The 27876-nt window shown below is 40.7% G+C and overlaps 1 protein-coding gene across 1 annotated transcript in view; it reads left to right on the top strand.

Moving 5' to 3' along the window:
• Positions 1-27876, top strand: part of LOC134069757 (NACHT, LRR and PYD domains-containing protein 1 homolog) — a 124927-nt gene that overhangs the window by 63042 nt on the left and 34009 nt on the right. Inside the window, exon 5 of the mRNA XM_062525819.1 lies at positions 23-1715. Within this exon, the coding sequence (XP_062381803.1) occupies positions 23-1715 (1693 nt within the window). The remainder of the gene's footprint in view (positions 1-22; positions 1716-27876) is intronic.

Here is a 27876-nt window from a genome sequence, read left to right as displayed (position 1 = left end):
TCAATTTGTAATACTGTTTCAGACCAACACCAAATGATCCTCAATCTTAAGGAGTGGATCTGCTCACAGTATATGACAGTTCAGGAGTACAACTCCCTACCTGGACAGGACGTGCTGTTGACTGACCGCTACACTGACCCGCTGATAGTCCAGCAACACAGAAAGCAGGAAGAGAAAGAGGAGGAGATTCGTTTCAGAGGAGCGAGTCTCTTCAGTGCCAGGGAGGCATATCAAAGCACCACTGTGGACCAGTTCTTCAGCCCTAATGACCGTGGAGACATTCCTAAAGCAGTCATTCTTCAGGGCCACTCTGGACATGGCAAATCCTTTATGGCACAGAAGATCATGTTGGACTGGGCATCAGGCAGCCTCTTCCAGGATCGATTTGAACTTATTTTACACCTGAGATGTAAAGAACTGAACCAGGTGTCCAGAGAGAGGAACAACAGTTCTGTGGTGGATCTTGTGAGCTGCGATAAGACATTTACCCCACTGATCTCACAGAAATGTAAGGACTCACCACAGAAGGTGCTCTTCCTCATAGATGGATTTGATGAACTGCAATTCACATTGAGTGAAATCAGTGACTCATCTGTCAAAGACCCTTTCACACCAGCTCCTGTTGAGGCCATTCTGAGGGCTCTGTTGAAGGGGTCAATCCTTCGTGATTGCTTCCTGCTGGTCACCACCAGGCCCACTGCTGCAGACACTCTGAGCAAACTGCTCAAACACCCTCTGCGTTCCACTGAGACCCTGGGTTTCTCTGAGAAAGGGGTGCAGGAGTACTTCCAGAAGTTTTGTCAAAATCAGCAGGTAGCAGAAAAGTCATTGAAGAGTGTGAAGGCAACTGGAACACTCTTCTCTTCCTGTTCCATTCCAGTCATATGCTGGATTGTCTGCACAGTTTTCCGGGAGCAGCTAAAAGAAAATGCTGAAATGGCTGAACTGGAAACAACCACCTCCATATTTGTCCACTTTGTGTCCACTCTGCTGGATCATCACTGCCAGGGTTTGAGTCAACCCGTCCCTACTCTGCTGAGGAGCCTGGGCCAGCTGGCAGAGAGAGGGATGCTGGAGCAGCAGGTCCTGTTTGAGAAGGAAAGTGTGTTGAGTACCGTCTCAGATCTAGCCAGTGTTCCCTTCCTGTGCAAGTTCCTCCTGAAGAAGAAAGTCTGCCTGGAGGAAATGTTCAGTTTCATGCATCTCAGCTTTCAAGAGTTCTTCACTGCACTCTACTACACCTCAGACCAGAATGAGGAGAAAGTCAAAGAGCTGCTCAGTTCCTTTAAGGAATATGACGACGAGTCCTATGTCCTACCTGTCATTCAGTTCCTCTGTGGGCTCTCAAATAAGGAGGTGATACAAAACCTGAAGAAACTTAAGCTGCCTTCCACTCCTTCCATTCGAGGACAGCTGGAAAAGTGGATTCTTGAACGTATTAAGAATAATAAATGTTCAAAGAAAAGTAATGAGTTGCTGTTCATTCTCCACTGTCTCTATGAGCTCCATGAGGAGGAGTTTGTGAGGAGAGCCATGGAGATTTCGGGTAAGATAGTCTTTGACTCTATTCCCCTGAAGAGGACAGACTGCTCAGTGCTGCTGTACTGCCTGCAGCGCTGCCCGACCATTAGAAGCCTGGAGCTCACAAAGTGCAACATCACAGCAGAGAAGCTGAGGATGCTACAACCTGCACTGAGCAGGTGTGAGGAGCTGGGGTGAGTGTGTGTGTGTGTGTGTGTGTGTGTGTGTGTGTGTGAGTGTGTGTGTGTGTGTGTGTGTCTGTGTGTGTGTGTCTGTGTGTGTCTGTGTGAGTGTGTGTCCAGGCCCGCCGCTCCGCATACGCAGAGTACGCAGAGCGCTTAGGGCCCCAAGTACCTGGCGGGGGCCCCCAAAATTAAGGTTGCTAATTTTTTGTAATGATAATTAATATATTATTACATTACAAAAAATATAGAAATAAGTTATGAACATGCCCATCGTTATTCCTTCTTAATTGTGTAATCTATCACTCAATTCGGGCAAATTATATGTTTTTACTTAATATATAAAAAGAGTCTCCCCCCGCTTCCCTGAAATGGTACAGCCTTCAAAGTTCTGTGTTTTCAAATCGGCGCATCCTTCTGCCTGAAGTTTACCATAATAATAAAACCCGTCTTTATTCAAGCTGAATTCGAATGGTGATTCATAATAGGAAGTAAGAGACAATATGGATCTGGCACTGAAAAACGAAAGAAAAGAAAAGAAAACTGAGAGATGACGCTTGTGCAGCTCTTGCTGGTAGGTTCGTGTTTACTTTAGGTTTTAATTATTTTGCTAACGCTAGCTAACGACAGCAACCTAGTTAGTGTGCTTGCAAAAGCACACTATTGTTCTCCGTGCGTTTCATATACTACTTATTAGTGTGCTTGCTGCAAGCAAAGCACACTATTGTTATCCGTGCGTTTCATATTTATCTTAAGTCCAACTTTTGTCTCCCTATCTTGTCCTAGGGATTTGGAGCTAGAGACGCCGTTCCACCTCTCACGCGTGCGTCCTGATGCGAGGATGGTGGCTTGTATACAGCTTTTTGATACGCCTTGTCGTTCTCCCGTTATTCCAGTTTTTCCGGTCGATTTTTTCCCATAGGAATGAATGGAAAAGTGATTTTTGAGCGCTGATGCCCACACATTTTTCCACCTGTAGCCCAAACCGTAAGACATAAGGTCATGAAATTTGGTACGCTGATAGAGGAGACTACCTTGATTGACACCACCAGGTTTCATGCTCGCCACTCTCACGCGTTAATGCCCGTAACGTTTGATCCGTATGGCCGATTTTGATAAAACTTATACCATTTGAATCCTTTGACTTTGCCGATTCCAACGCACCATATGATGTCATTTTCCGCCATGATGGATTTTCCGCCATTTTGAATTTTGTCCAAAGTCAAAGTAAACCAACTCTGGCCACATAGTTTATCCGATCGTCATGAAACTTGGCACGCGTGATCTACAGACCAAGGCGGATCAACCGCCTCGATTTCGCCTTCATACGTCCAAGCGTTCGCCTGTGACAACCAATTAAATTCAGCGAGCGAAGCCGCCAAACAGGAAGTGGGCCTATCTTGGAAAAGCTGTGACGTATGAAAGCCATATTTGGTGGGATGACTTGAGACCCCATCCAAAGCATCCTCAATAAATTTGGTGTTATTTGGTCTGTCGATGGCTCTATAATTAGCAAAAACGTGTGTGTTGGCGAATGTATACTATTAATCGGAATAGCTCATCTTAAATTGCCTAGGTCATGCAGAAATGACATTTCAGAGTGATTTAAGATACAATGTTGATATTTAAAAAAAAAAAAATCAAATCAAGGCCATTCTTGTAAAAGTTATTGGTGCAATTATCACAGCACTATGTGGTTTTGCCATGTAATTTCATACTTTCCTCATGGTCTAATGGTAGACCTGCTAGACAGGTCATTTGCTCAACTTTTTGGGCCTAGTTTTCTGTCAAAGTTTTCTCAATGGATTCCTGGTCAGAACCCCTATTGAAACAGATTAAGACTTGGGGCATGTTAAATTTTGTCCAAAAATTCAAGATGGCCGCCATATGGGCAATTCCATATCAGTTGGAACAGTTCCGACACCATGGTCCTCAGTTTTTCCTGATTTTTGGTCAAAATGTTCCTCCATGTCTCATTAGAGGACAACCAAAATTTTAGCTTCGTATCTTGTTCAGTTTCTGAGATATGGCTCTTCAAATGTGGATAGACGTGTCCTAAAAAAAGGCTGAAAATGCCTGTATTTAATGAGCACCACTTTTTTAAAACCCCTCTCCTGTCTTAAGCCTACCATATTATTTTCTAAAAATTTGAACACTGGGGCAGAATTATAGTCCTTCCCACCATTGAAGACTTATTCATCGAAACAAACCCATATTTTTTTTTAAAGCAATGAAAAACAAAAAAAAAAGTTTTTGTTCTCTTATGGTCATGAATGGATAGCACTCACATTTTTAAAACTTTACATATATAGTCCATGAGTAAGAGAACATGTTGAAAAAAAATTGAGATGGTAAGTTTTCGTATTTCGAGGCTATGGGCCTTCAAAGATGGCCAAAATGGTGTTTTTTTTCCTAAAAATGCCAATTTCATTGCCTTTTTTCAAGGACAAGATGAAATGCAAATCCAACATCTATTTTTTCCTGCAATAGTATGCCACTTTGTAGACCATGTGAATGTGGTAGATCTGACCTGTCCATTTTAATATCCCCTCAGTACATGTCTGAAGTTAGAAAAAATGAAAAATTGTCTTGGCTGAATGAGGTATTGGTTTGATTTGTATGAACCTCCTAGAAGGACATTATGGGGTTTAACCCCATTTTTTATGTTTGAGGGATCAGATTGCCATCCTGTAAACAGGATAAAAATGTTATATCCCATTTTTACTCTTTATTGATCCCTTAGAATATGTCCAAAAGTTGTCAAAAATGAAAAAGGCGACTAAATTGAGGGGCCAAGTGGATCAAGTCACACAAGGCTAAAAATGTAATATAAGACAGATGTGATACTGAGGGAGAACACTGTGAAATATATAACCCCTGTTACGATGGCCTTTGAACCCACTGTGTCCCTAACTGAGGTTAAGGGCTGAAAACCACCAACCATCGATCCGGTGGTCACCAACTTTTTCATATATCTTGATAGAAAATTTATAGAGACTTAAAACTCATATATGTTGTTCATCTCTTTAAATCGTTTTTTTGAGACGATCCATGACTTCCTGTGATAACCGGAAGTTGGTTTAAAACAGGAAGTAAACTTTAAAAAGGCTGTATCTCTGGGGGAAAAAAACTAAAAAGCTGTTGGGGCCAAAGTGTTGAGGCCAAAATCATGGTTTGAGAGATTGTGTAGGAGTATGTTTCAGACCATTTGGAGTTGAGTGGTACCCACTTTGTATGACATAAAAAAAAAATCCCCCTTAGGGTTTAACTTGACCAAAAAGTGTAGGCCTCAACAGCTTTTTTGTCTCAAAAAGCCGCTTTGAAGAGATGAACAACATGTATGAGTTTCAAGTCTCAAATTTTCTATCAAGAGATATGAAAAAGTTGGAGACCACCGGATCGGTGGTTGGTGGTTTTTAGCCCTTAACCTCAGTTAACACAGTGGGTTCAAAGGCCATCGTAACAGGAGTTATACATTTCACAGTGTTCTCCCTCAGTATCTCATCTGTCTTATATTACATTTTTAGCCTTGTGTGACTTGATCCACTTGGCCATTTTAAGCCCCTCAATTTAGTCGCCTTTTTCATTTTTGACAACTTTTGGACATATTCTAAGGGGTCAATAAAGAGTAAAAATGGGATATAACATTTTTATCCTGTTTATAGGATGGCATTCCGATCCCTCAAACAGAAAAAATGGGTTTAAACCCCATATTGTCCTTCTAAGAGGTTCATAAAAATCGAACCAACACCTCCTTCAGCGAAGACAATTTTTCATTTTTTCTAACTTCAGACATGTACTGAGGGGATATTAAAATGGACAGGTCGGATCTACCACATTCACATGGTCTACAAAGTGGCAAACTATTGCAGGAAAAAAGAAATGTTGGATTTGCATTTCATCTTGTCCTTGAAAAAAGGCAATGAAATTGACATTTTTAGGAAAAAACACAATTTTGGCCATCTTTGAAGGCCCATAGCCTCGAAATACGAAAACTTACCATCTCAATTTTTTTTCAACAAGTTCTTTTACTCATGGACTATATATATGTGAGTGCTATCCATTCATGACCATAAGAGAACAAAGACAGTTTTTTTGTTTTTCATTGCTTTAAAAAAAAATATGGGTTTGTTTCGATGAATAAGTCTTCAATGGTGGGAAGGACTATAATTCCTTTGTGATATTGGACAACTAAACAGGGTACTGCCCCAGTGTTCAAATTTTTAGAAAATAATATGGTAGGCCTAAGACAGGAGAGGGGTTTTAAAAAAGTGGTGCTCATTAAATACAGGCATTTTCAGCCTTTTTTTAGGACACGTCTATCCACATTTGAAGAGCCATATCTCAGAAACTGAACAAGATACCAAGCTAAAATTTTGGCTTTCCTCTAATGAGACATGGAGGAACATTTTGACCAAAAATCAGGAAAAACTGAGGACCATGGTGTCGAACCTGTTCCAACTGATATGGAATTGCCCATACGGCAGCCATCTTGAATTTTTGGACAAAATTTAACATGCCCCAAGTCTTAATCTGTTTCAATAGGGGTTCTGACCAGGAATCCATTGAGAAAACTTTGACAGAAAACTAGGCCCAAAAAGTTGAGCAAATGACCTGTCTATGCACTTGTCATCCATTCATTGGATGGCTGAGATGATCCGCAACGGTGCAATGTGGGTATAGTTCTAGGGTGGTCCGCAACGGGTTTCTCATCCTGAGACTGTTTATACCTTAGCAATGCCATGACCCCGAGGGGCAAGTATGGACTTATGCGCTATTAGGTGTTGAATGTGTTCATTTGGTATATATACTCGACAATCACACGATGTTTCATACTGACGGTGTGTTTTGGATGATTTGTATTGACCTGAGCATTCTGGGTAAATCACTCGAAGCCGGCGAAATACCGGAAGTAGAGCGGTCGCCCTGTCTGTGGTGTGCGTGAGGCAACGAGGATTTTAATTAGAATGTATATTTAGACTTCAAATTTCGGAATTTGAGAGGTCTAGTTATGAGGGTAGGCTAAACTAAATGCAGTTCAAATAGTTGGTTTTAACTTTACCAAGGCTGTTTTAATACTGAATTGCAACTGCTGTTATGAAGACTGTATGAAAGACTCTTATTTTGTTGAGGTGTGGTTGCCTAGCGACGCTCCCTCGTGCAGTCTCATGTTTAGTTTTATCAGACGTAGCGTTCTATGATCTTTGGTTAGTAGTAGCCTAGGCTATTACCAGAGAGTTGCAGTCATGACGTTAGCTTTATAGAGATTAATACAGAGTGAGTCTACTACCTGTAAGTTGAAGTTGTGTGCGTCCATGACAACAAAGTAAGTAAAAGTAATGTTTGGTTATGTGTATTGTAGGTGGGATGTGTCGTTTACGTTAATATAATGCAAGTGATTAGCATGCTAAACGGAGATTTAGCATTCAGGGGATGAATGAATGCTGTTTATGTTACGTGTGTAATTAAGACAAGTTGTGCTCATAGAGAGATAGAGATACACTTTATTTGGTAATCATATTACTAATAGCATTTTATTTGGTTCTTTACAGACCACACATTCCTATATGTATAAGTTCATCCACACTGTTGTGTGGAACCTGTTTGAAGAGAAAATAAAGAAACGACTGCTTCAACCGGTGTTTTAACTGACGCCACCCAAGCAACACAAAACCTCATTTCCATACAGTCCTTTAGCCCTCAGTAACAAAGACAGTTTGGAGCCTGGCAGACGTGAAGGCAGTGAAAGGTAATTAAATGCATGGTCCAAGAAGCCAAACTATGTTAACTGTAAATTTAATATGGAACGAGAGGTACATGTTGCTGATGTTTCGCAACTCATCGAGCTAGCAATTGCTGTCAAGCTAGTCTACATCAGGCAGTGCATAGATAATATTATGACACTTTTTTACCGTCAGTGAAGCACCGAGTGAAAGTCAACGTTTGCTTTATATCCAGTGACAGTGGTGCTGATGTCGTTTGAATAAGTACAGTAAACTTATTCAGAAGATCTAAAAATATTTGCACTCATGCTAGCTATGGTCTATGTGCCACCTATGAATCCCCCTGTTGCTAGCTGCTGCCAAGTTGAAGTAGGCTGGTCATGTCTAAAGTGTGATTATTTTCAATAACTACTCTTCCTGATTGATTGTCATTGACACCGTCAGCGTGATTATTTTCAATAACTACTCCTCCTGATTGATTGTCATTGACTCCGTCAGGGTATGGCTCACCAAAAGAGGGAGAAAGTAAGCTGTGTATGGCAGGTACTTGTGTGGTAGGCTAGGCAGTACTGTTCCATGTAAACTGCAGTGGTGGACTGCGTGATCGCTGGTCAGGCCACCCCAAAGAGTAGCCTAGGCATCACCAAATGGAGGACCACGGTCCGGGTCCGGACACAGTGACGGTTCTGTCCGGACCCAGCCTAATTGTCAGCCTAATATCATCAAAGAGCATCGTCCGTAGCCAAGCCAATCAACTCGATTGTTTACCTTTCAGCAACAGAGAATAGGCCTAGCGGGAGAGAGAGGAGATGAGAGAAAATGGCTTGCTCAACAATTAGAAAAAAACAAACTTTTAAAGATGAATGGACGGACCAATACGTTCATTCTGCTGTGAATATGTGCTGTGAAACTGTAGCGACGTTAGCGTCACTAACACGGGTCGTTTGAGGAAAGGTACAAAGTCCGTGAGGGCAAGTAACACTTGAAAAACCGCCGTCACGTCATCCTGCACTAAGCTTCCTTGTACGCCGCTATTAAAAGTATTACGGTTCCCCATTGACTCCCATTGATTCCGATCGATGTGCTGAAACAAACGCTGCTGACATATGACAGTAACCATTTCACTTTGATAATAACCTACATTTTTCTCCGACATAATAGAGCAAGAATTTCGAAATTTTATCGACGCAACGTGGAGAAACTTAGTGGAGAACAAAAACATTACATCCGTGACCCATGTTCAATGCAATTCCCCATTGACCCTGGGTCACGAAAAATGGCAGCCGTTATTTCTTGAATGTCAGAGTAATGACATTCAAAATGATACCTTAATAATACACCACCATTCATAAAGTAACGAAGTATGGAAAGCAAAACACAATTTATCACATGGATCACCCAAACGACTTTGTGCCAATTTTCAACCGCGCAGCTTTTATTATCATAATAATGGGTGTGAAATATTCCTTAACCACTAGATGGCGGCATGGCACAGCACACTTTGCATGACACCGCAACCATGATACAGGAAGTAAATGGTTGCTGTGTCATGCAAAGTACAGAACAAACAAACTTAATGTTAACGAAGTTGTTAACATTACGCCCTGAAGTAATGTAAACTGTAGCCTATTGTTGTTTGTGCTACAAAGAAAACTTTAATTGATATTATTGCAATATAATTATTATGGCCAAAATTGTTTTTATGAAATGATATATCAAAGCAGGTAGAAGTAACTGTAGTCACTTGACATTTCTGAGGATTTACATATTTCCATCAGTGCAGTGGTATAGAAATTCTTCAGTGGAGGCACCACACTAGTTAATCACGTTATCAACATCTTCTTACCTTTTCTTCTGTTATTACTATTCTTTAACTTTATGGTAGACAGTGAGTCCAGCAAATTGAGAACCTAGGATCCTGTTTATGTTTAAGAATGTGACTCCAGTATATGTTGAGACGTGGAAAAGGGGGTTATATTTATATAATGCAAATGATTATGTTAACAATGTCATCGAATATGTTGTACAAACAAGAAGAGCGAAATGGTAAGCTTTTAAGAAATCATCATCCACATCATAGTATAATGCTGTGTGGGGTTATGGACTTGACAGTTTTGCATGGAATTGCCCATACAGTATATACATACAGTATACATATTTAAGCAATATAGCACGAGTGGGAGTGGGTTGTTGCCAGTGGTGGACGAAGTACATTGATTATGTACTTAAGTGAAAGTATAGATACCTTGTGTCAAATGTTACTTGAGTAAAAGTGAAAGTACCCACTTTGAATTTTCACTTAAGTAGAAGTATAAAAGTATTTGCCTTCACATGTACTTAAGTATTACAAGTAAAAGTACTTCAATGAATTATGGTTCTAATGGCTTAATTATAATTATAATTTATCCTTTTCACATCAAAGCTCCTGCTAAATCAGCTTATATAAGGTGAAATACTAATGCCACTCTTCAAATAGTTTCTTACATTTGTCTATTTGCTTAGAAGCTATCTACAGTGGGGAGAACATGTATTTGATACCATGCTAAAGTTGCCTAAAAAGAGAAATATAAAATCATCATTTGACAATTGATCTTAATGCCTTGTCAAACTGCAAACAAACAGATTGCCATGGTGATTTTCCAGTAGGCCTAGCCTGTTTGATTCTCATTGAGCTCAATGCAAATCAAACAGGCTAATAGGCCTACTGGAAAAAGCACCATGGCAATCTCTAGCTGTGGTGAAGGGTATGATGACGTGGGGCTATTTTAATTCCAACGGCCAAGGGAACTTTATCAGGATGCATATATCCTGGATCCATGAAATAGCTGTCCTTTAAAAATAAAAAATCTACCTGCCCCTGTGTTAAATTCCCATAGGGTTACATAGGGGGTCAAATACTTCCTTCCCCCTAGCATTTATTAAGAACATTTATTTATTTACGATACATTATTCAATCACAAAGAGAATTGGTGTCCTTACCCCCCCCCCCCATTATGATAATAATGACAAAGTAATTTTGTTGTAGAAAATAAATTTGTTAAGAACTATGATGCTGTTTGATTCATTTATAAATGGTACACTGTCACTTTAACACTCTTGCCGGCTCCACTCAGTGGCTGCCCTTTATAAAGCGGAGATATCAGTTATCAATGCACTCTCTCCCTTTCATGCACGCTCACACGTTCCCTATTACGTTATGAGTAACGTTATGAGTAACAAACACGCACATTAGATTTGCTGCAATAGAGATTTCAAAGAGTAGGCTTTCATCTCTATGTAACATTGATATTGACATTGTAAATGTACACATTCTCTAAGAAGAGTGTTAGTTTGCAGGAATGTTAACCACAACGTCGTTGCTGGAAATAAAAAAAATAGCAAAAAGCCAATGATAGCCTAAGTGCGTGGCGGGCCAGATCTAAACTAATGCATGCTCGGTGGGCCGCACTGAAGTGCGTGCAGGACGCAGTTTGGACACGTGATTCGTTTTGCCAAAATGGAACGAGAGGGTTTTCATAAACGTAACGGAGTAAAAGTACGAGTTTTCACTTAAAAATGTAGTGAAGTCAAAGTACAAAGTCTCACCAAATATAAATACTTAAGTAAAGTACAGATACATCAATATGCTACTTAAGTATTGTAACGAATTACATGTACTTCGTTACTGTCCACCACTGGTTGTTGCTAGATATTCCCACGGGTGTTGTTCGGCCGTAGCCTCGAGGCCGGAGGCCGAGTGGCGCAGGCAACAACACCCGTGTAAATATCCAGCAACAACCCACGATCACAAGTGCTATATTGCTTTTATACAACAATTCTACCACTTGTTTTTTGCGCTAATTTCCCATTATAATGTAAATCGCTAAAACTGTCTTGTTTGTAGAACTAACTTCTCTCCGCCACAAAGTTCTATTACTTGCAGGACAAACTGCCGTTACTAGTTCTAAATGGATGGTTGCTATGGCCAAAGGCCAGTCGTTAGTTCTAAAAGCACGTTGCTATGGCCAAAAGCCAGTCGTTAGTTCCATCTCTCCCGTTGTCAAGCAATGCAGAATATAGCCTAATAAACGTTAGCTCGCATTGCGTCTGGTTAGGACATGCTTTTAGCTTTGAAACATAACTATTTTACTTAGCCTACATGCCATCCAACTAGCTAATATCCACCTCCGTCATATTCTATGTTCTGAGTATCTGTATTTCAGCTTGGATGCAACGTGACGTCGTTTTACACTTGACAATTTGACATTGTATCGCGGAGTGATTTATTATTAGCTGTGAAAAGTCAGAGTGGATTATCGTGGGATATTTCAACTCATGGAACGTCTCTCGGCCAATCAGAAACAAAGAAACAGCTTCATAGAACCCAATTGTTGTATAATAAGATTTGACACATTGCAGTTTTTTAATGCTGGGGTTATTTATAAATCAAAGAATTGTGGGTAGATGTGGGTGAACTGTGCAACATGCAGTTTGTGGACAAGAGGCAGACGTAACAGACAGATATTTGTGTTTGAAGGGGTGGTGTGTCTGTGTGTGTGTAAGTGTGTGTGTGTGTGTGTGTGTGTGTGTGTGTGTGTGTGTGTGTGTGTGTGTGTGTTTATGTGAAAGTCTTCGTTGCTAGTCAACTCAGCGACATGCAGTTTGTGGACAAGAGGCAGATGTAACGGACTGACGTTTCTGTTTGAAAGAGTTGTTTGTGTGTGTGTGTGTGTGTGTGTGTGTGTGTGTCTTTGTTGCCGGTGTACAGTATTTCTGAATATGAATGCTGTCTGGACAGGAAATGGCATAGCTTTTATCACATGCAACCAATCCAAAATCGATTTCATATTCAGAAACGTTAACCAGTAACAGCCTGGTTGCTTTGACATATCAAAACCAAATTTTATCCTATTACATCATTTGAACAGGTGAGTCGTCCTGTTTATTTTACCATCCATTTGAGGCTATAACACATTGCAACTTATTCAACAGTGAGTAAACTGCGGATGTTCCCGCATAACAGGATAGCTATACTCCTAACATTACTCGTATTTGTTCTAGAAACATGCCTAGTTCCTTAGGCTCCCTCCTTCCTTCAGTGGTTACGTGTTTCATGCTAGCTACACGTGAACAACTCATACTTAATTCAACACAAGGTCTACAGACCTTAGAGGTGTATATTTCATTTTCATACATCAAAGCGTTCGCCCGTGACAGCCAATCAAATTCGATGGTGAAGCGTCCAAACAGGAAGTGAGGTCAAATCTCGGAAACGCTGTGAGGTATCGAGACCATATTTGGCGGGATGATTTTGGACACCATCCAAAGTAGCCTCAGTAAATGTGTTGTAATTTGGCCACTAGGGGGCGCCGCAATTAGCAAAAATGCATTTTGGCTCATATCTCTTTACGTCTTTGGGATGACATCTACATTTTTACATTGGAGGTGCTCTGGGACATACCACTGATAAACCTAGGCAACTCGTCAGGTCAGTGTAAGAATTCGGCAATCGAGGGCAACGTCGCCAAACTCGAAGCAGCTTCGCGTCTTGGCCAAACTTTGGCGCTTTGACCTGAGGGCGAGCTGTCGCGTATCCTGCCGGGGCGCTCTCGCGGCGCGTCGGAGCAAGCACACTTCGCACTTTCCCACCGGGAAATGCATTCTAGTTATTTATCTTAAGTCAAACTTTTGTCTCCCTATCTTGTCCTAGGGATTTAGAGCTAGAGACGCCGTTCCACCTCTCACGCGTCGGTCCTGATGCGAGGATGGTGGCTTGTATACAGCTTTTTGATACGCCTTGTCGTTCTCCCGTTATTCCAGTTTTTCCGGTCGATTTTTTCCCATAGGAATGAATGGAAAAGTGATTTTTGAGCGCTGATGCCCACACATTTGTCCACCTGTAGCCCAAACCGTAAGACATAAAGTCATGAAATTTGGTACACTGATAGAGGAGACTACCCTGATTGACACCACCAGATTTCATGCTTGCCACTCTCACGCCCTAGCGCCACCAACTGGTCAAAGTTGGAAAACACGTTAATGCCCGTAACGTTTAATCCGTATGGCCGATTTTGATAAAACTTATACCGTTGGAATCCTCTGACTCGGCCGATTCCAACGCACTATGTGACGTAATTTTCCGCCATGATGGATTTTCCACCATTTTGAATTTTGTCCAAAGTCAAAGTAAAGCAACTCTGGCCGCATAGTTCAACCGATCATCATGAAACTTGGCACGCGTGATCTACAGACCAAGGCGGATCAACTGCCTCGATTTCGCCTTCAAACATCCAAGCGTTCGCCTGTTACAACCAATTAAATTCAGAGAGCGAAGCCGCCAAACAGGAAGTGTGCCTATCTTGGAAATGCTGTGACGTATGAAAGCCATATTTGGTGGGATGACTTTGAGATCCCATCCAAAGCACCCTCAATAAATTTGGTGTTATTTGGTCTTTCGATGGCTCTATAATTAGCAAAAATGTGTGTGTTGGCGAATGTATACTATTAAAAGTTGGGTACGGAATTCGCAAAACGGCCGGCAGATTTTGAATACATACAACCTCAAGTCCCGCCCTCCATGCACCAACGAAAATTATGCGCGAGAGCGAGCCAGGCTAAATGAAATGCCAGCCTGGCGTCTACAGCACTATGAGCTCTAGTCTCAATACAATCGCCCACATCAACTTCCCCAATTACATTCTTTATTCACCTCCAAAGGGTTGTAGGTAATAGTTCCACAAATCAGACAAGGTAGATGATTTTATAGCCTACATTATGGTAAAAGCACCTTAGTCTACCAGCCCTTTCGTTCGGAAATTCTAAAACAACGATGCATTTTAACACACCAAAATAACATTTGATATAGCTTACATCTTTCAGTAGCCATAGGTGTGTATATTTGAACAGAATCTGGTTTGGTTCTTACCAGGGCGTTTATCTTCTGAAATATCCGAGTTTAGTGCTGGCCCGCTGGTTCGCCTATTCCACTGTAGCTCCAAGCGGTTAAGTTTCGATTTCATGTTTACAACACTCTTCGAGTCACGGTAAAATGTAATTTTTGCTACAGCTTATTTATTGCGTGGGTGATTGAGTTTCCGTAGGTATCCGCTGCCTTAGTATGTATAGAAATGAAGTGACACATACAACTTGAGGGGAACATTATGGGACGTGTAGCAGGCCTAGATAGTTTCGTTTCAGCACTGACTCGCGGTCAACAGCTTTCGTGCTATGTGCACGAACGGGTCGCGCGTGCGGAGGGGATGGGGAGGAGGAAGAGGAAGACCGTTAGATTGACAAATGAGCTGTGAAATGATGGTATGGAGTTTGGAATTCTATTGGCTGGAGTTTTTCGAGCCCTGCCCGTTCCGCAGATGATTGACATGTTTAATTTCCATTTCAGTGCTTCCAACTCAGTGGCTGTAAGTGGGTTAGGAATAGGATTTCAAGTGATTTTGCAAAAATGACCAAAAAAGCTCATTCCTTACCCTACCTTTAAGCAGAATAGCTCATCTTAAATTGCTTAAGTAATGCCAAAAGGACATTCCAGAGTGATTTAAGATACAATGTTGATATTTTAAAAAAAAAATCAAAGTATGCCAATTCTTGCAAAAGGAACTAGCACAAGTCCCATTATATAGTACTATTTGTAACACGGTTCATCCCAACTGCATCATACCGCAACGTCTTTTCAATGAGTTTGTCTGAATTAATCTGAGATGATCCGCAACTGTGCATTACACTATATCGATTCGAATTGTCGGCAACGTTGTCTCATCCCAAGACTGAGTAAATCTTAACGACGCCATGGCCTCGAGAGGCAAATACGGACTTTGCTGTTGCTAGGTTACGGGGACGCTGGCGAGACTGACGCCGCTCCAGCTGGCATGTTTTTGTTTGACTTTTTAATAAGTTTTATAATTTCATGTGAATATTTTTCCAATCGACACATAGTAATAGTTAGCGTATATATTTTGCATTCATGTTCGTTATTTTTATTGAATTCTTCCGCCGTGGTAAACGCTATAGGCCTATTCAGAAGTTTCCCAGTAGAGGAGATGGACATAAGCAAGACCAGACTACTGCTGTGCCGCTTGCCTACAGCCTGGTCTCTGTGTGGTGGATCCTGCACGTCCTGTCCTTAAAGGAATAGCACCTGGCCTGGACCGACCGGCTACTGACTGCGAGTTGCGCTGCATTTGAACTTGTGGCTGTTTTGAAACTTTGGCTAAGGCTACACGGTGTCTCTCTCCCTCTCCATCCTGTCGGCGGATCGCTGAGATTGCCGTGTTAGTCGGTTGACTAGCTTGTCCTGGGAGATCGAGGCTTTATGCTGTGTCTGCCTGCGCTGCTGCACGTCCATCTATAGGCTACTCTACATCAGCTCCACAGTCTGTGTAGACTATGGGTGGATTTCTTTACAACGCCGAGGAACTTCGACAGCAGGCCTCCTCCATTGCCACCTCCTCCGTCGATGAAGATGTGCTCCAGCTTTGCAGAGGAAGCGCTACAAGCACAGATAATCACGCCGCTCCTTTAGGCTACGGACGGACTCAATGTTGCGTTCATGTTAGTCAAAGCGCTAACATTGCCTTTTGGACTTATTGAGTGTTTTGTTGTCTATGTTTCGTTTGTTCATCTGTATGTCAAATGTTTGTGTACGGGTACGCTGGCGAATACGCCACTCCGTCCAGCATTTTGTTTTTGTTTGTCTGCAGCGCTTTGGGTGTGCACTTTGTGTATACAAAAATGCGCTTTATAAATAAATGTGACTTGACTTGACTTGACTTGACTTAATCGTTGTTAACCTTCACGGATGTCCAGTTGCTATTTAAGGTGGCAATCACACGAGCTTTCACTGTGACGGTGTTTCATTTTTGACAATTTGTAATAGTTTCTCCTCGTAATGAATTACTATTTAGGAGATTGTAATGATTACAGGACATCGTTTCATATATTTGTGATGTTTTGAGATTTTATTTCTTGTTATAGCCTATAGGCCTACCAATATTGACTTCGAGCATTCTGGGTAAATCACTCCCGTCGTAACGTCGTTTCCTGTTAAGTTTCGTTTTCTGTTGTGATGATGAGAAGACGGCTGTGCACTAAAAAAAGAGATAATTAATTTACCCTTAGACAATTCCTGCAGTTATCCTGAGTAATCCAGTCCTTGACATTCAGAGATGCGATCATTGACGAAAAGTAAGTTTGATGTTTACATCGATTTAATTCACACTGGTATGCAAGAGGTTTGCTAATACACTTAAACTTGCTCCTGACATGATTTCCATGAAGTAATATACTGTAGGCCTAAGTGTTCTCTGAAATTATAATACTTCATGTGTTTAGCTTAAGAATCTACTGTTTAGCGTTTCTACTGTTGTAAGGAAGGACGTAGGCCTATCTAGCATCTCTGTAGGCTACTCTTCTTTTGTTGAGGTGTGGTTGCCTAGTGACGCCCTCTCGTGCAGCCTCATGTTAGTTCATTAGAGACGTTAGATCTTGTAGTATTACCACAGTGTTGGTGAAGTTCATGACGTTAGCTTTACAGATATTAATAGAGTGAGACTGCCAATTACCTTAAGTTGAAGTTGTGCGTGTATGACAACAAAAGCAAGTGAACGTGGTATCCGCCGTTCATTCCGACATACCAGCACTCCGACATTGACGTCCAATTGTCGTAGTGGAGGCATGTCTCTTTATGGGAAAAAGTCCCACCACTCCGACATTTTTTTTTTTCATGGTCGCAGTGGCGGTATTTAACTTTTTTTTCAAACAACGTGCCATTCCGACATGAGGTCATTAATAGGCTATTAATGTCATAACTATATCCAATTGTGTAAAATATAGATTCACATTTAAAATGTTATTGTGAAGACTTCTTGATATGGTTATGTGTCTGTTGCGTGCGCTACTCGGGGAAGTGAAAGCAGTTCTGTTATGGCAAGTTCATTATTCGCAGACTAAGTGGAGCTGAAGTAAGTTATTATTTTGCTGTCACTTCGTCTGTTTTATGGCCTAGAAGGTGTATTTGGTATCTGTGGATAGCTCTAGCTCTCCTCTTTTATCTGACATGCAAGCCATATCTTTTTGACCATCGTTTCACGAGTAAATCAAACGAAAGTAGCGGTAGCCGAAACTATATGACATTCATATTTGTTTGTCACTTCGTCTGTTTGTATGACACAAAAAGATCGATATGTTTGGTATCGATGGAAAGCTCTGTTTCTCCTCTTTCATTTGATATGCATGTCATGTCTGTGCGATGCCTGGTCCCGGAGTAATTTAAGCGAGAGCAGTGGCTGCGTGGGTGAACGCAGAGCAATATAGACTGTAAATATGATATACCTTGATTTAAATTCATGATTATATTTTATTTTCATACTTGATCGTACAGACACGTGTCTAGTCTCGTTGGAAAGCCCCGGCTCTGCCCTTTCATGCAATATAGGTCTCATCTCGATGCGACTAATAATCGCGGAGCAATGTAACAGAGAAGAATGGGTGTGTTTTTTGATGCACTTTGCGTCCGTCGGGCTCATAGGGTCCGTTAAATTGACTTGGAAAAAAATAGGATTTGTAAACTGTCGGAATGGGGGTATTAAAATGTGTCGGATTGGCAGCATGTCGAAATAGCAGCATGTCGAAATAGAGGCATGTCTAAATGGAAGCATGTCGTAGTGGTGGCATGTCTGAGTGGCAGCATGTAACCGTGAACGTAACCTTCGGTCATGTGTATTGGGAGTGGGATGTATCGTTCACGTTGATATGCAAGTACTTAGCATGCAGACCTGCCAACATGTACGCATTTTGCGTAGCGGGCACGCATTTTGACCTCCTAGTAGGCCTACGCTGGCTCTAAACTAGGCATAGAGAGCCGAAGTCACGCCCTTCTACTTCCGGTCTATGGGACCTATTTTACGATTTTTTATGCATGGGAGTCAATGGAGAGATAACAATTATTTTTTGGTCCCGTTCGAGTTGGACCGTGCATTTCACATATGATGTGTGGGAATTTAAAAGATAATTTTTCACATTAATAAAGTTCTGTTTTTCATTAGACTTTAAAAGTTATCTAAGTTTTGTGCGAATCCGTTCAGTGGACTACATTTCTCGTCTCAAACGATGCACGTCACCAACTGAGCCACCAACTAGCAAACGAGAGGCTGGCTAGTTAGCTAGCTATTATGCTAGTTAACGGTTACATCTTGCTGCCAGCTAAGTCACTTAACAGTAGTGTTTGTACAGTCTATGAATGAAATACAACTTATCTGATGTGTTTAATCCTCTGACTCATGATATTTTCATCGGCAAGGGGGAAGCTCAAATAAGACCTGTTGCTAGCGCCCGTGGCTGTGAATTGGTCTAACGTCACTAACGCGACTGATGTGTTTGTAGTCGTTGGAAACACGATCTTTCACAATGTTGTAATTCACTAGTTACGACATAATTTTTCATGTAAAGACATTTGAAAAGTGTCATTAAAATTGACAAACATCATATGGGTAATTCAAGGCACAAGACAATCGGGACCAGAAAATAATTTATATTTCTCCATTGACTGCCATTGAAAAAAAATCCAAAGATAGGTCCCATGGAGGCAATCGGAAGGGGCGGGACTTCGGCTCTCTATTTCGTTTGATCTCGCATTTCGTCAGTGTGTGTCAGTGAAGTTGATTCTGCGCTACAGAGCCACAGCCATATAATTAACTAAGTAGTCAATTAATTTCGGTAGAGACCGTGCTATTGCAGATCCCAAAGGGAAAATATGCGTCTATTCCGAAAATAAACAAACACGCTTTTATTTTGCAACTTGCGTTCGCGGTTCTCATCCCTCAGTCACCCCATTCTAAAGTGAAAATGTATGCAAGCGCAGGTGCGTCTGACATGTCAGAGGACAGGGGTGTCACAGCTGGTATAGTTAAACTTTGACAATTATATTCAAAACGAGTGAATTAGTATAGCAGTGTGGCAGCGTGTTTTCTTCTAATATTGCAAACGTTATCACTACAAGACCGCTAACTTATGTTGCCGTCTTGAGTTATGTAAAAATCGACGTAGCATAGGCTACAACGAGATTATGTGATGAAGAATTCATTCATTTTGAACAATTTATGGTGTAAACGGTGGAGCGAATTCAGACAACTTTAACAGAGAACTTCATCAGTATATCAAAGGCTATGTAAATAAAAGATGAATTGCTCCTTAACTGGCATGTGTCATTCTACAAAAGCAATGATGATTGGCATGCTGACATCTTTCAAAGAAACGTTCTATTCATCTGGAATATTCCTTCCTACAGGGCACAGTTTAACATGCAATGTGAATGAATACTGTTTTCACAACATTGTTAGTTAAGCAAAATAATCTGCAAGTAGCTTAGGCTGCAGGTTAAACATTTCAGATCAACTTTACAAATGCAAGCTTAATGTAGGCTAGTTTATAGATTCTGATTTGTTCCAATAGCCTATCTTGTCATACTTACTTCAGTAGGATATGCTAATAGGTTTCCATAAGGCCTATAGGCCAGTCAATCTAGCGTTTGACCCATAACTAATTGCAATAGCCTAGTAATCATTCAAAGTTTTTTGTGATCCCTAGGTATATCTAATTAACATATAAAAAATCTACCCATTTATATTTAGTGGAACATACTTTTTTTGAAGGTCAAAGGTAGCAATTTCCAATGCATTTTGCCATTGGGATTTACTACTGGTGAAATGGGTAAAATTTTAAACTATAGATATCAAATTGAAACTTTCACAGTTATTTACTCACATTAAGGCAAAGATTTTTTGTATTGCAAGTTTTCTGAAATGTGATCTTTAGATATGCAAATGAGACCAGTTTTACCTAAATATGCAATAATTTGCATATATTTCTAGAAAACTAAATCTGAACAATAGGTACAGTCAGCTTCAAAATAATTGCTGTATTTTGCTTCTATATTGGATACCAAAAGCCTATGCAAAGGGAATATTAGATATCACTTCATTTCACCTCAGAAATGAGGAAATCAAGTCAAGTCAAAATCAATGCGTTTCAATGGAAGTACACTATAGAACAAATGATTGTCAATGATATGGTATGATGGAAGTATCTCAGTGTATGCCAACTCACTTGATATGTTGTCTAAATGTCAATATCTTCCTTATGTGACTTGACATGCATTGAGGTACTTCCATCATACCATATCATTGACAATCTTTTGTTCTATAATGTACTTCCATTGAAACGCATTGATTTTGACTTGACTTGATTTCCTCATTTCTGAGGTGAAATGAAGTAATATCTAATATTCCCTTTGCATAGGCTTTTGGTATCCAATATAGAAGCAAAATGCAGCAATTATTTTGAAGCTGACTGTACCAATTGTTCAGATTTAGTTTTCTAGAAATATATGCAAATTATTGCATATTTAGGCAAAACTGGTCTCATTTGCATATCTAAACATCACATTTCAGAAAACTTGCAATACAAAAAATATTTGCCTTAATGTGAGTAAACAACTGTGAAATTTTCAATTTGATATCTATAGTTTAAAATTTTACCCATTTCACCTGTAGTAAATCCCAATGGCAAAATGCATTGGAAATTGCTACCTTTGACCTTGAATAAAAGTATGTTCCACTAAATATAAATGGTTAGATTTTTAATATGTGATGCAGGAGGGTTTAAGGATCAATAAAAAGTATGAAGCATTACTATTGCAATTAGTTTAAGTTTTGGCCCTTTTTTGAGCTAGATTGACTGGCCTACTATGACCTCTTCAAAAGCCTGATAATTCAGGCTCAGATATTGTCTTTGTTTTAAGGCCTGAACCATGTTCAAATAAAAAAAAAAAAGACTTTTGTAGATTGCACACACCCACATTATATTTTATGTGAAGAGTAGCCTTTATATGTAATTTGTAATTTGTATGGGTTAGTAGGCCTACTCATAAAATTCTTTCAAGGTTGGCAGGTCTGAGCATGCTAAGCGGAGCATTAGCATTAAGGGTTTGAATGAAGGAAGCCTGTTTATGTTACTTGTGTGAGAAGTTGTGCTCATAGAATGAAAGATAGCGATACAGTTTATTTAGTGACCATATTAATGACAGTTTATTTGGTTCTTTACAGACAACTATAGTCTATACATTATAAGTTTATTCATGCTGTTGTATGGTGGAAGAAAACTCAATAAAGAAACTAAGGAGAAACTACTGCTTCACAACCGGTGTTCTAACCAAAGATTCTAGCGCTCTATGATCTTTGGTTCTAACTGACGCCACCCAAGCAACACAATCCATCAATCCATACAGTCCTTTAGCCCCATAGACAGTAAAAGATAGCCCTCATTAACAATCTCCGACTGGAGGAAGTTTGTACCTGTGCGAGTTAACGCTATTACACAGTACCGTTTACGCCGCTAGATGGCGTAATTGACCACATAATAACTGTAGTCACGAACAAAAAGGTTTCTTTTCTTTCTTGAAGGGGCGTTGCCGTTGCTGTATGTGTGTCCAGGCTTACAATTCAGTTTAATGAGCTTAGTATTCAATGCATTTCTGTATGCTGCAGATATATTATATATCTATATAAATAGCCATCTACAGTACCTATATTTCTCTGTATGTATGGAAATCCTGAATGTCTCTGCTGGAACAATACAAAGTTAAACCCCATCTCTTCTCCGTCCTATATTCTAACCTCAAGCTACTACCTCAAGCTACTGCAGGACATTGTGTCAGTCCAACACAACATCAACGTATTCAAACATAGATATAAAAATGGTCACATTTACTCAACCTTTAAAAGCCTAACCTTTGACCACTAACACTTCCATCACAGCAATACCATGAGACAGCAATAGAGATGTCTTTGGGGAATAACTGGGAGGTTATTACAGTCTCCATTTCCTATACATTAACTCGTTTTTGGAAAATGCGTTCAGATGAGGAAGACATCCATGTTGATTAATCAGTCAAATTGTTGACTGAATAAAGCAAAAAAAAAAAAAAATCAGCTATGAAATGCCTTTATTTAGACTCTCAAGCCTGAGGTTTATCCCAAGCATATCCATCTTAGTCTGACGATGTCATACTCACGATTAAGTTCAGCTGCACCCGGGCTATATATCCATCTAGCTATTCCACTGTCTTAATACAATGAGGACCTCATTTTTTATTTATTAGTTTGGAAGAGATTATTATTACCACTTTATTATTACCACTTTTTTCGATATACCATCCAGTATAGTGCCACTACCCTACCCGAATCAGTGCAAACCTATAACCTCCCAATAATAATAGTAATAATAATTAGGTAAAAATAATAGTTTCTGCTTTAGGGAGAAATCTCAGAATTCCCCTCCAGCTAAGGAAAGTGGGAGCTATGTTTTTAGACTCAGTAGGCAAGCTTATGTGTGGAGACTTAAACTGTGAAGTTTGGGCCACTTATTGTATAGCAGTTAACAATTCTAGGTTCAATTAATTACATCCAACACAAAGTGTTATGTACGGGATAATGGACGACACGCCGTGCGGTTATTCAAAGTTAATGCACGTTCTAGACGGTGATACGGCCCGACGCGAAGCGGAGGGACGTTCCGTCTAGAAAAGTGCATTAACTTTGAATAACCGCACGGCGTGAAGTCCATTATCCCGCTTATTCCACTGTTGCCACTGCGTTGTGTTCGTTTCCGGTGCTAATTTAAATGTTTTAATCGCTATAACTGTTTTGTTTGTAGAACTACTTTTCCCAGACACATTTCAACTAATTTCTGAAACTGCGGTTACTAGTTCTAAATGGATGGTTGCTATGGCCAAAAGCCAGTCGTTAGTTCTAATCTCCCGTTGTCAAGCTGGCATATCCCAAGATTCTGATGAACGTTAACTTTGAAAGATTGCTATTTTTCTTAGCCTACTGCCACCTAACTAGCTAAATGACACCTCTGTCATATGCTAAACGTTACTATGATCTGAACGTCTGTATTTTACAGCTTCTATGTAACGTGACGTGCATTTAAACTTCACAACAAGTTAGGCGAATTAATATTCAAGTGTGATACGGTCAAAAACAATGGAACTACTTCATAGCCGTGCGTATATCTAAAGTTAATGCACACCCTTATAGAACGCAGGACAATGGGGAACTCAACCGAGCAGTGGAATAAAGAAAGTATTACTGTGTGTTTCATTTAACTATTGTTCATGGTAAACATTTAATTAATTTAGGCTATGGGTGGTATAGGTGAATTATTACCACACAGTTACTATTTAGAACTACGTAATCCTTCATTGAGATTTCATTGAAAGTGATAGGTTGAACTTTTAAAAAGGGGTGTAAAAACTGTTTTTGTACTTTCATTTTATTATGTCATACTGAACTGAATTCTAAGAGTTAAAAACAAAGGATACAATAAATGTTTTGTGATGGTTGCATTGCATAGTATTTCATTTAGGATAAGCTATATCAAAGCAGGTAGAAGTAACTGTAGCACTTGACATTTCTGAGGATTTACATATTTCCACCAGGGCAGTGGTAAAGACATTCTTCAGTGGAGGCACCACCCTAGTTAATCACGCTATCAACATCGTCTTACCTTTTCTTCTGTTATTACTATTCTTTAACTTTATGGTAGACAGTGAGTCCAGCAAATTGAGAACCTAGGATCCTGTTTATGTTTATGAATGTGACTCCAGTATATGTTGAGACATAAGGGTGGAAAAATAGGTTACATTTATATAATGCAAATGATTAAGTTAACAATGTCATTGAATATGTTGTACAAACAAGAAGAGCGAAATGGTAAACTTTTAAGAAATCATCATCCACATCATAGTTTGACGCTGTGTGGGGTTATGGACTTGACAGTTTTGCATGGAATTGCCCATACAGTATACATATATATATATATATTAAGATTGGACACATTGCAGTTTTTTAAAGCTGGGATTATTTATAAATCAAAAAATTGTGGGTAGATGTGGGTGAACTGTGCCACATGCAGTTTGTGGACAAGAGGTCGACGTAACAGACAGATATTTGGGTTTGAGGGGGTGGTGTGTGTGTGTGTGTGTGTGTGTGTGTGTTTGTGTGAAAGTCTTCGTTGCTGGTGCCGTTGTGAGTCAACTCAGCAACATGCAGTTTGTGGACAAGAGGCAGATGTAACGGACTGACGCTTCTGTTTGGAAGAGGTGTGTGTGTGTGTGTGTGTGTGTGTGTGTGTGTGTGTGTGTGTGTGTGTGTGTATGTGTATGTACGTCTGTGTGTGTGTGTGTGTGTGTGTGTGTGTGTGTGTGTGTGCCTTGTTGCTGGTGTACAGTATTTCTGAATATGAATGCTGTCTGGACAGGAAATGGCATAGCTTTTATCACATGCAACCAATCCAAAATCGATTTCATATTCAGACACGTTAACCAGTAACAGCCTGGTTGCTTTGACATATCAACCCCAAATTTGATCCTATTACACCATTTGAACAGGTGAGTCGTCCTGTTTATTCTACCATCAATTTGAGGCTATAACACATTGCAACTTACTCAACAGTGAGTAAACAGCAGATGTTCCCGCAATACTCCTAACATTACTCGTATTTGTTCTAGAAACATGCCTAGTTCCTTAGGCTCCTTCCTTCTTTCAGTGGTTACGTGTTTCATGCTGGCTACACGTGAACAACTCATACATAATTCAACACAAGCTCTACAGACCTTAGAGGTGTACATTTCATTTCCATACATCAAAGCGTTCGCCCATGGCAGCCAATCAAATTCGATGGTGAAGCCTCCAAACAGGAAGTGAGGTCAAATCTCGGAAACGCTTTGAGGTGTCAAGACCATATTTGGTGGGATGATTTTGGACACCATCCAAAGTAGCATCAGTAAATTTGGTGTAATTTGGCCACTAGGGGGCGTCGCAATTAGCAAAAATGCATTTTGTCTCATATCTCTTTACGTCTTTGGGATGACATCCACATTTTTACATTTGAGGTGCTCTGGGACATACCACTGATGAACCTAGGCAACCCGTCACGTCAGTGTAAGAATTCGGCAATCGAGGGCAATGCCGGCAAACTCGAAGCAGCTTCGCGCCTTGGCCAAACTTTAGCGTTTTGACCTGAGGGCGAGCGGTCGCGTCTCCTGCCGGAGCGCTGTCGCGGCGCGTCGGAGCAAGCACACTTCGCATTTTCCCACCGGGAAATGCATTCTAGTTGGATTTGATGTAGCTCTAAGCCCTAAATTATGTAAAATCTAGATTTCACAATGCATGTGACATGTTTGCAAATTGTTGACAGTTGTCAATGTAGATATTTGGCACCCAATACGAAGTCAGCGAAATTCTAGTTAGCAGTTTGTGCAAAGTGCACTGCAAGATTAGCACTGCTGCTTCTGTCCAAAGCTTTTCTGCATAGGCTGAGGTGACACAACATAATCAGCGATCAGAGACTAGACAGGAGTTAGACAGGCTGATGAATGTATCAAGAATAGTGAGTATTATTTCAGAACTCTTATTTAAGGCACATGCATCTAATATCTCAATTCAATTTCATTTGGTATTGGGCCAAAATGTGCTAGGGTATCTTTACGTTTGGTTATTTACAAAATGCCTTTTGTTTAATGTGTAAAATTAGAGTAGGCCTAGCCTATAGACGGTTTTGTATATGTTCCACAAAATTATATAGCCTAATATAATAGCTTAATGTGCTTCCCATATCATTGTGAAATACACAGGCTACTGGCTATGAAATAACGAAGTGCTTTACAGATGAACAGCAGATTTAAGATGATTCACATGTTGTTTTTGAGTCACTTTTTATATGAACAGTAGTGGGGGGGTTGGCGTTTGGGGGCCTCCCTGTCCATTTAAGCTTAGGGCCTCCAGAAGCTCAGCAGCGGGCCTGTGTGTGTCTGTGTCTGTGTCTGTGTCTGTGTCTGTGTCTGTGTTTGTGTCTGTGTTTGTGTGTGTATGTGTGGAACACAAATTAATATAGCCACATACATAAACACTTTAGATAAGTTCAGTTTGATGTCCTATTAAAACCAACCACATTCATAGGAAGCTTAAAGCAGGAGTGCTGGTTGACTATGTGTTTGTGTGTTTGCAGGTTAGGTGTTGAGAAGCTGTCCGATGCTGATATGAATGATCTGATCTCAGCTCTGGGGGAAGGAAAGATCCTGAGTGACCTATAGTAAGAACTGTATTCATATGAACACATATCAACACTTTCACTTGTATATTTGCATTTCTTGTGTATTGAAATAGTAAGTGTGTTTGAAGGAAAATGTTTATAGTCACTATATTTCACTATCTGAAATTTGCCAGAGAGAATAAATGTGGGAGGGCTTTGTGTAGGTCACTAGTGTTACAACCGAGGGTTGATTTAACTAGCGACCCACAACGCCGATACGCGAATGCCAAACGCAACCGCATACACAAGCCAGCCTATCTAAAACATTACAAAACACGCTCGTAAGTCTAGGGGGAATTCTAACAGCTAGCCAACCTTCAGTGTAACTTACCCTGCGTGTCTGTGTTAACGTGGACGTGAGCTATGTCAGTAGTGTGGGTGATGGTGAATGTAACTACTGAAGGCCACAAGAGACAAGCTTACCAGCTCCGAGGGCGAGCGTGCAAACCGGGCCAGCACAGGTCTTGCTCTTCCTCCGAGAGCGGCCAGCTCTCTCCGTTGTTCGGTTAGTTCAGTTTTCTTAAAAGAATGTCCGGTGCCAGACTCAACGTTGCACATAGAAATAATAACGAAAACTCCAAAAGGGCGAATGTCGGTTCAGGTCGAAAACGGTGTCTCTCTCAGTTGCGACACTCTGGCGTCTTCCCGCTTCCTCAGGTGTCCACCTGTAATCAATTTTTGAAACTCCGCGCCTGCCCCGCCCAGCAATCAGCTGGTGCTCGAGCAGCCTTCAATCAGTATGTGCTTTTTCCCTAACCTGACCGTAACAACTAGTCAGGGTCCTGACGAGCTTCTCATGAACACGGCGGCTCTGTGCTGGCGTTACCTCTCGTGGTCGTGAAGTGCATCGTGGGGTCACGCTGGATGAGAACTGTACTGGCAGACGTCAGCCCAGAGTGGCGACCGTGGGCACCCGAGAAGCTTAACGTGAGCTCGTGCCTGACCTGCCTACGCTGGCAGAGGCCGGGCAAGATGCCAGACAACAGATAATTGCTGTGTGATGAACCTGAGCTATGAGAATATGGCAGTTTAAGTGTCAGAACAGTATGATTATAATTGAGCGGAGATAGCATGTTGGGAAAGGTCGCTGGCCAGGGTCCTGAAGTGCCCTGCTGGATCACACCAAACTGGCTGCGTTGGCACAAGTGAACGGGAAGTGAACGGGAGGTGGTGGGTTGCGAGTGAAAACAACTGCAGCAGTAGCACCGGCAGGTGAGTCTTGACTAAGTTATCAGGTTAAGTGGAGGCGTGGCAAAGTTTCATCACGTTCCTCTCAAACGTACGTTTTTCAACAACATGAGGCCAGA

The sequence above is a fragment of the Sardina pilchardus genome, chromosome 22, assembly GCF_963854185.1.
Source record: "Sardina pilchardus chromosome 22, fSarPil1.1, whole genome shotgun sequence".
Lineage (NCBI taxonomy): Eukaryota > Metazoa > Chordata > Actinopteri > Clupeiformes > Clupeidae > Sardina > Sardina pilchardus.
Note: the sequence above shows the minus strand (reverse complement) of the source record. Positions and strands in the feature narration are given on the sequence as shown.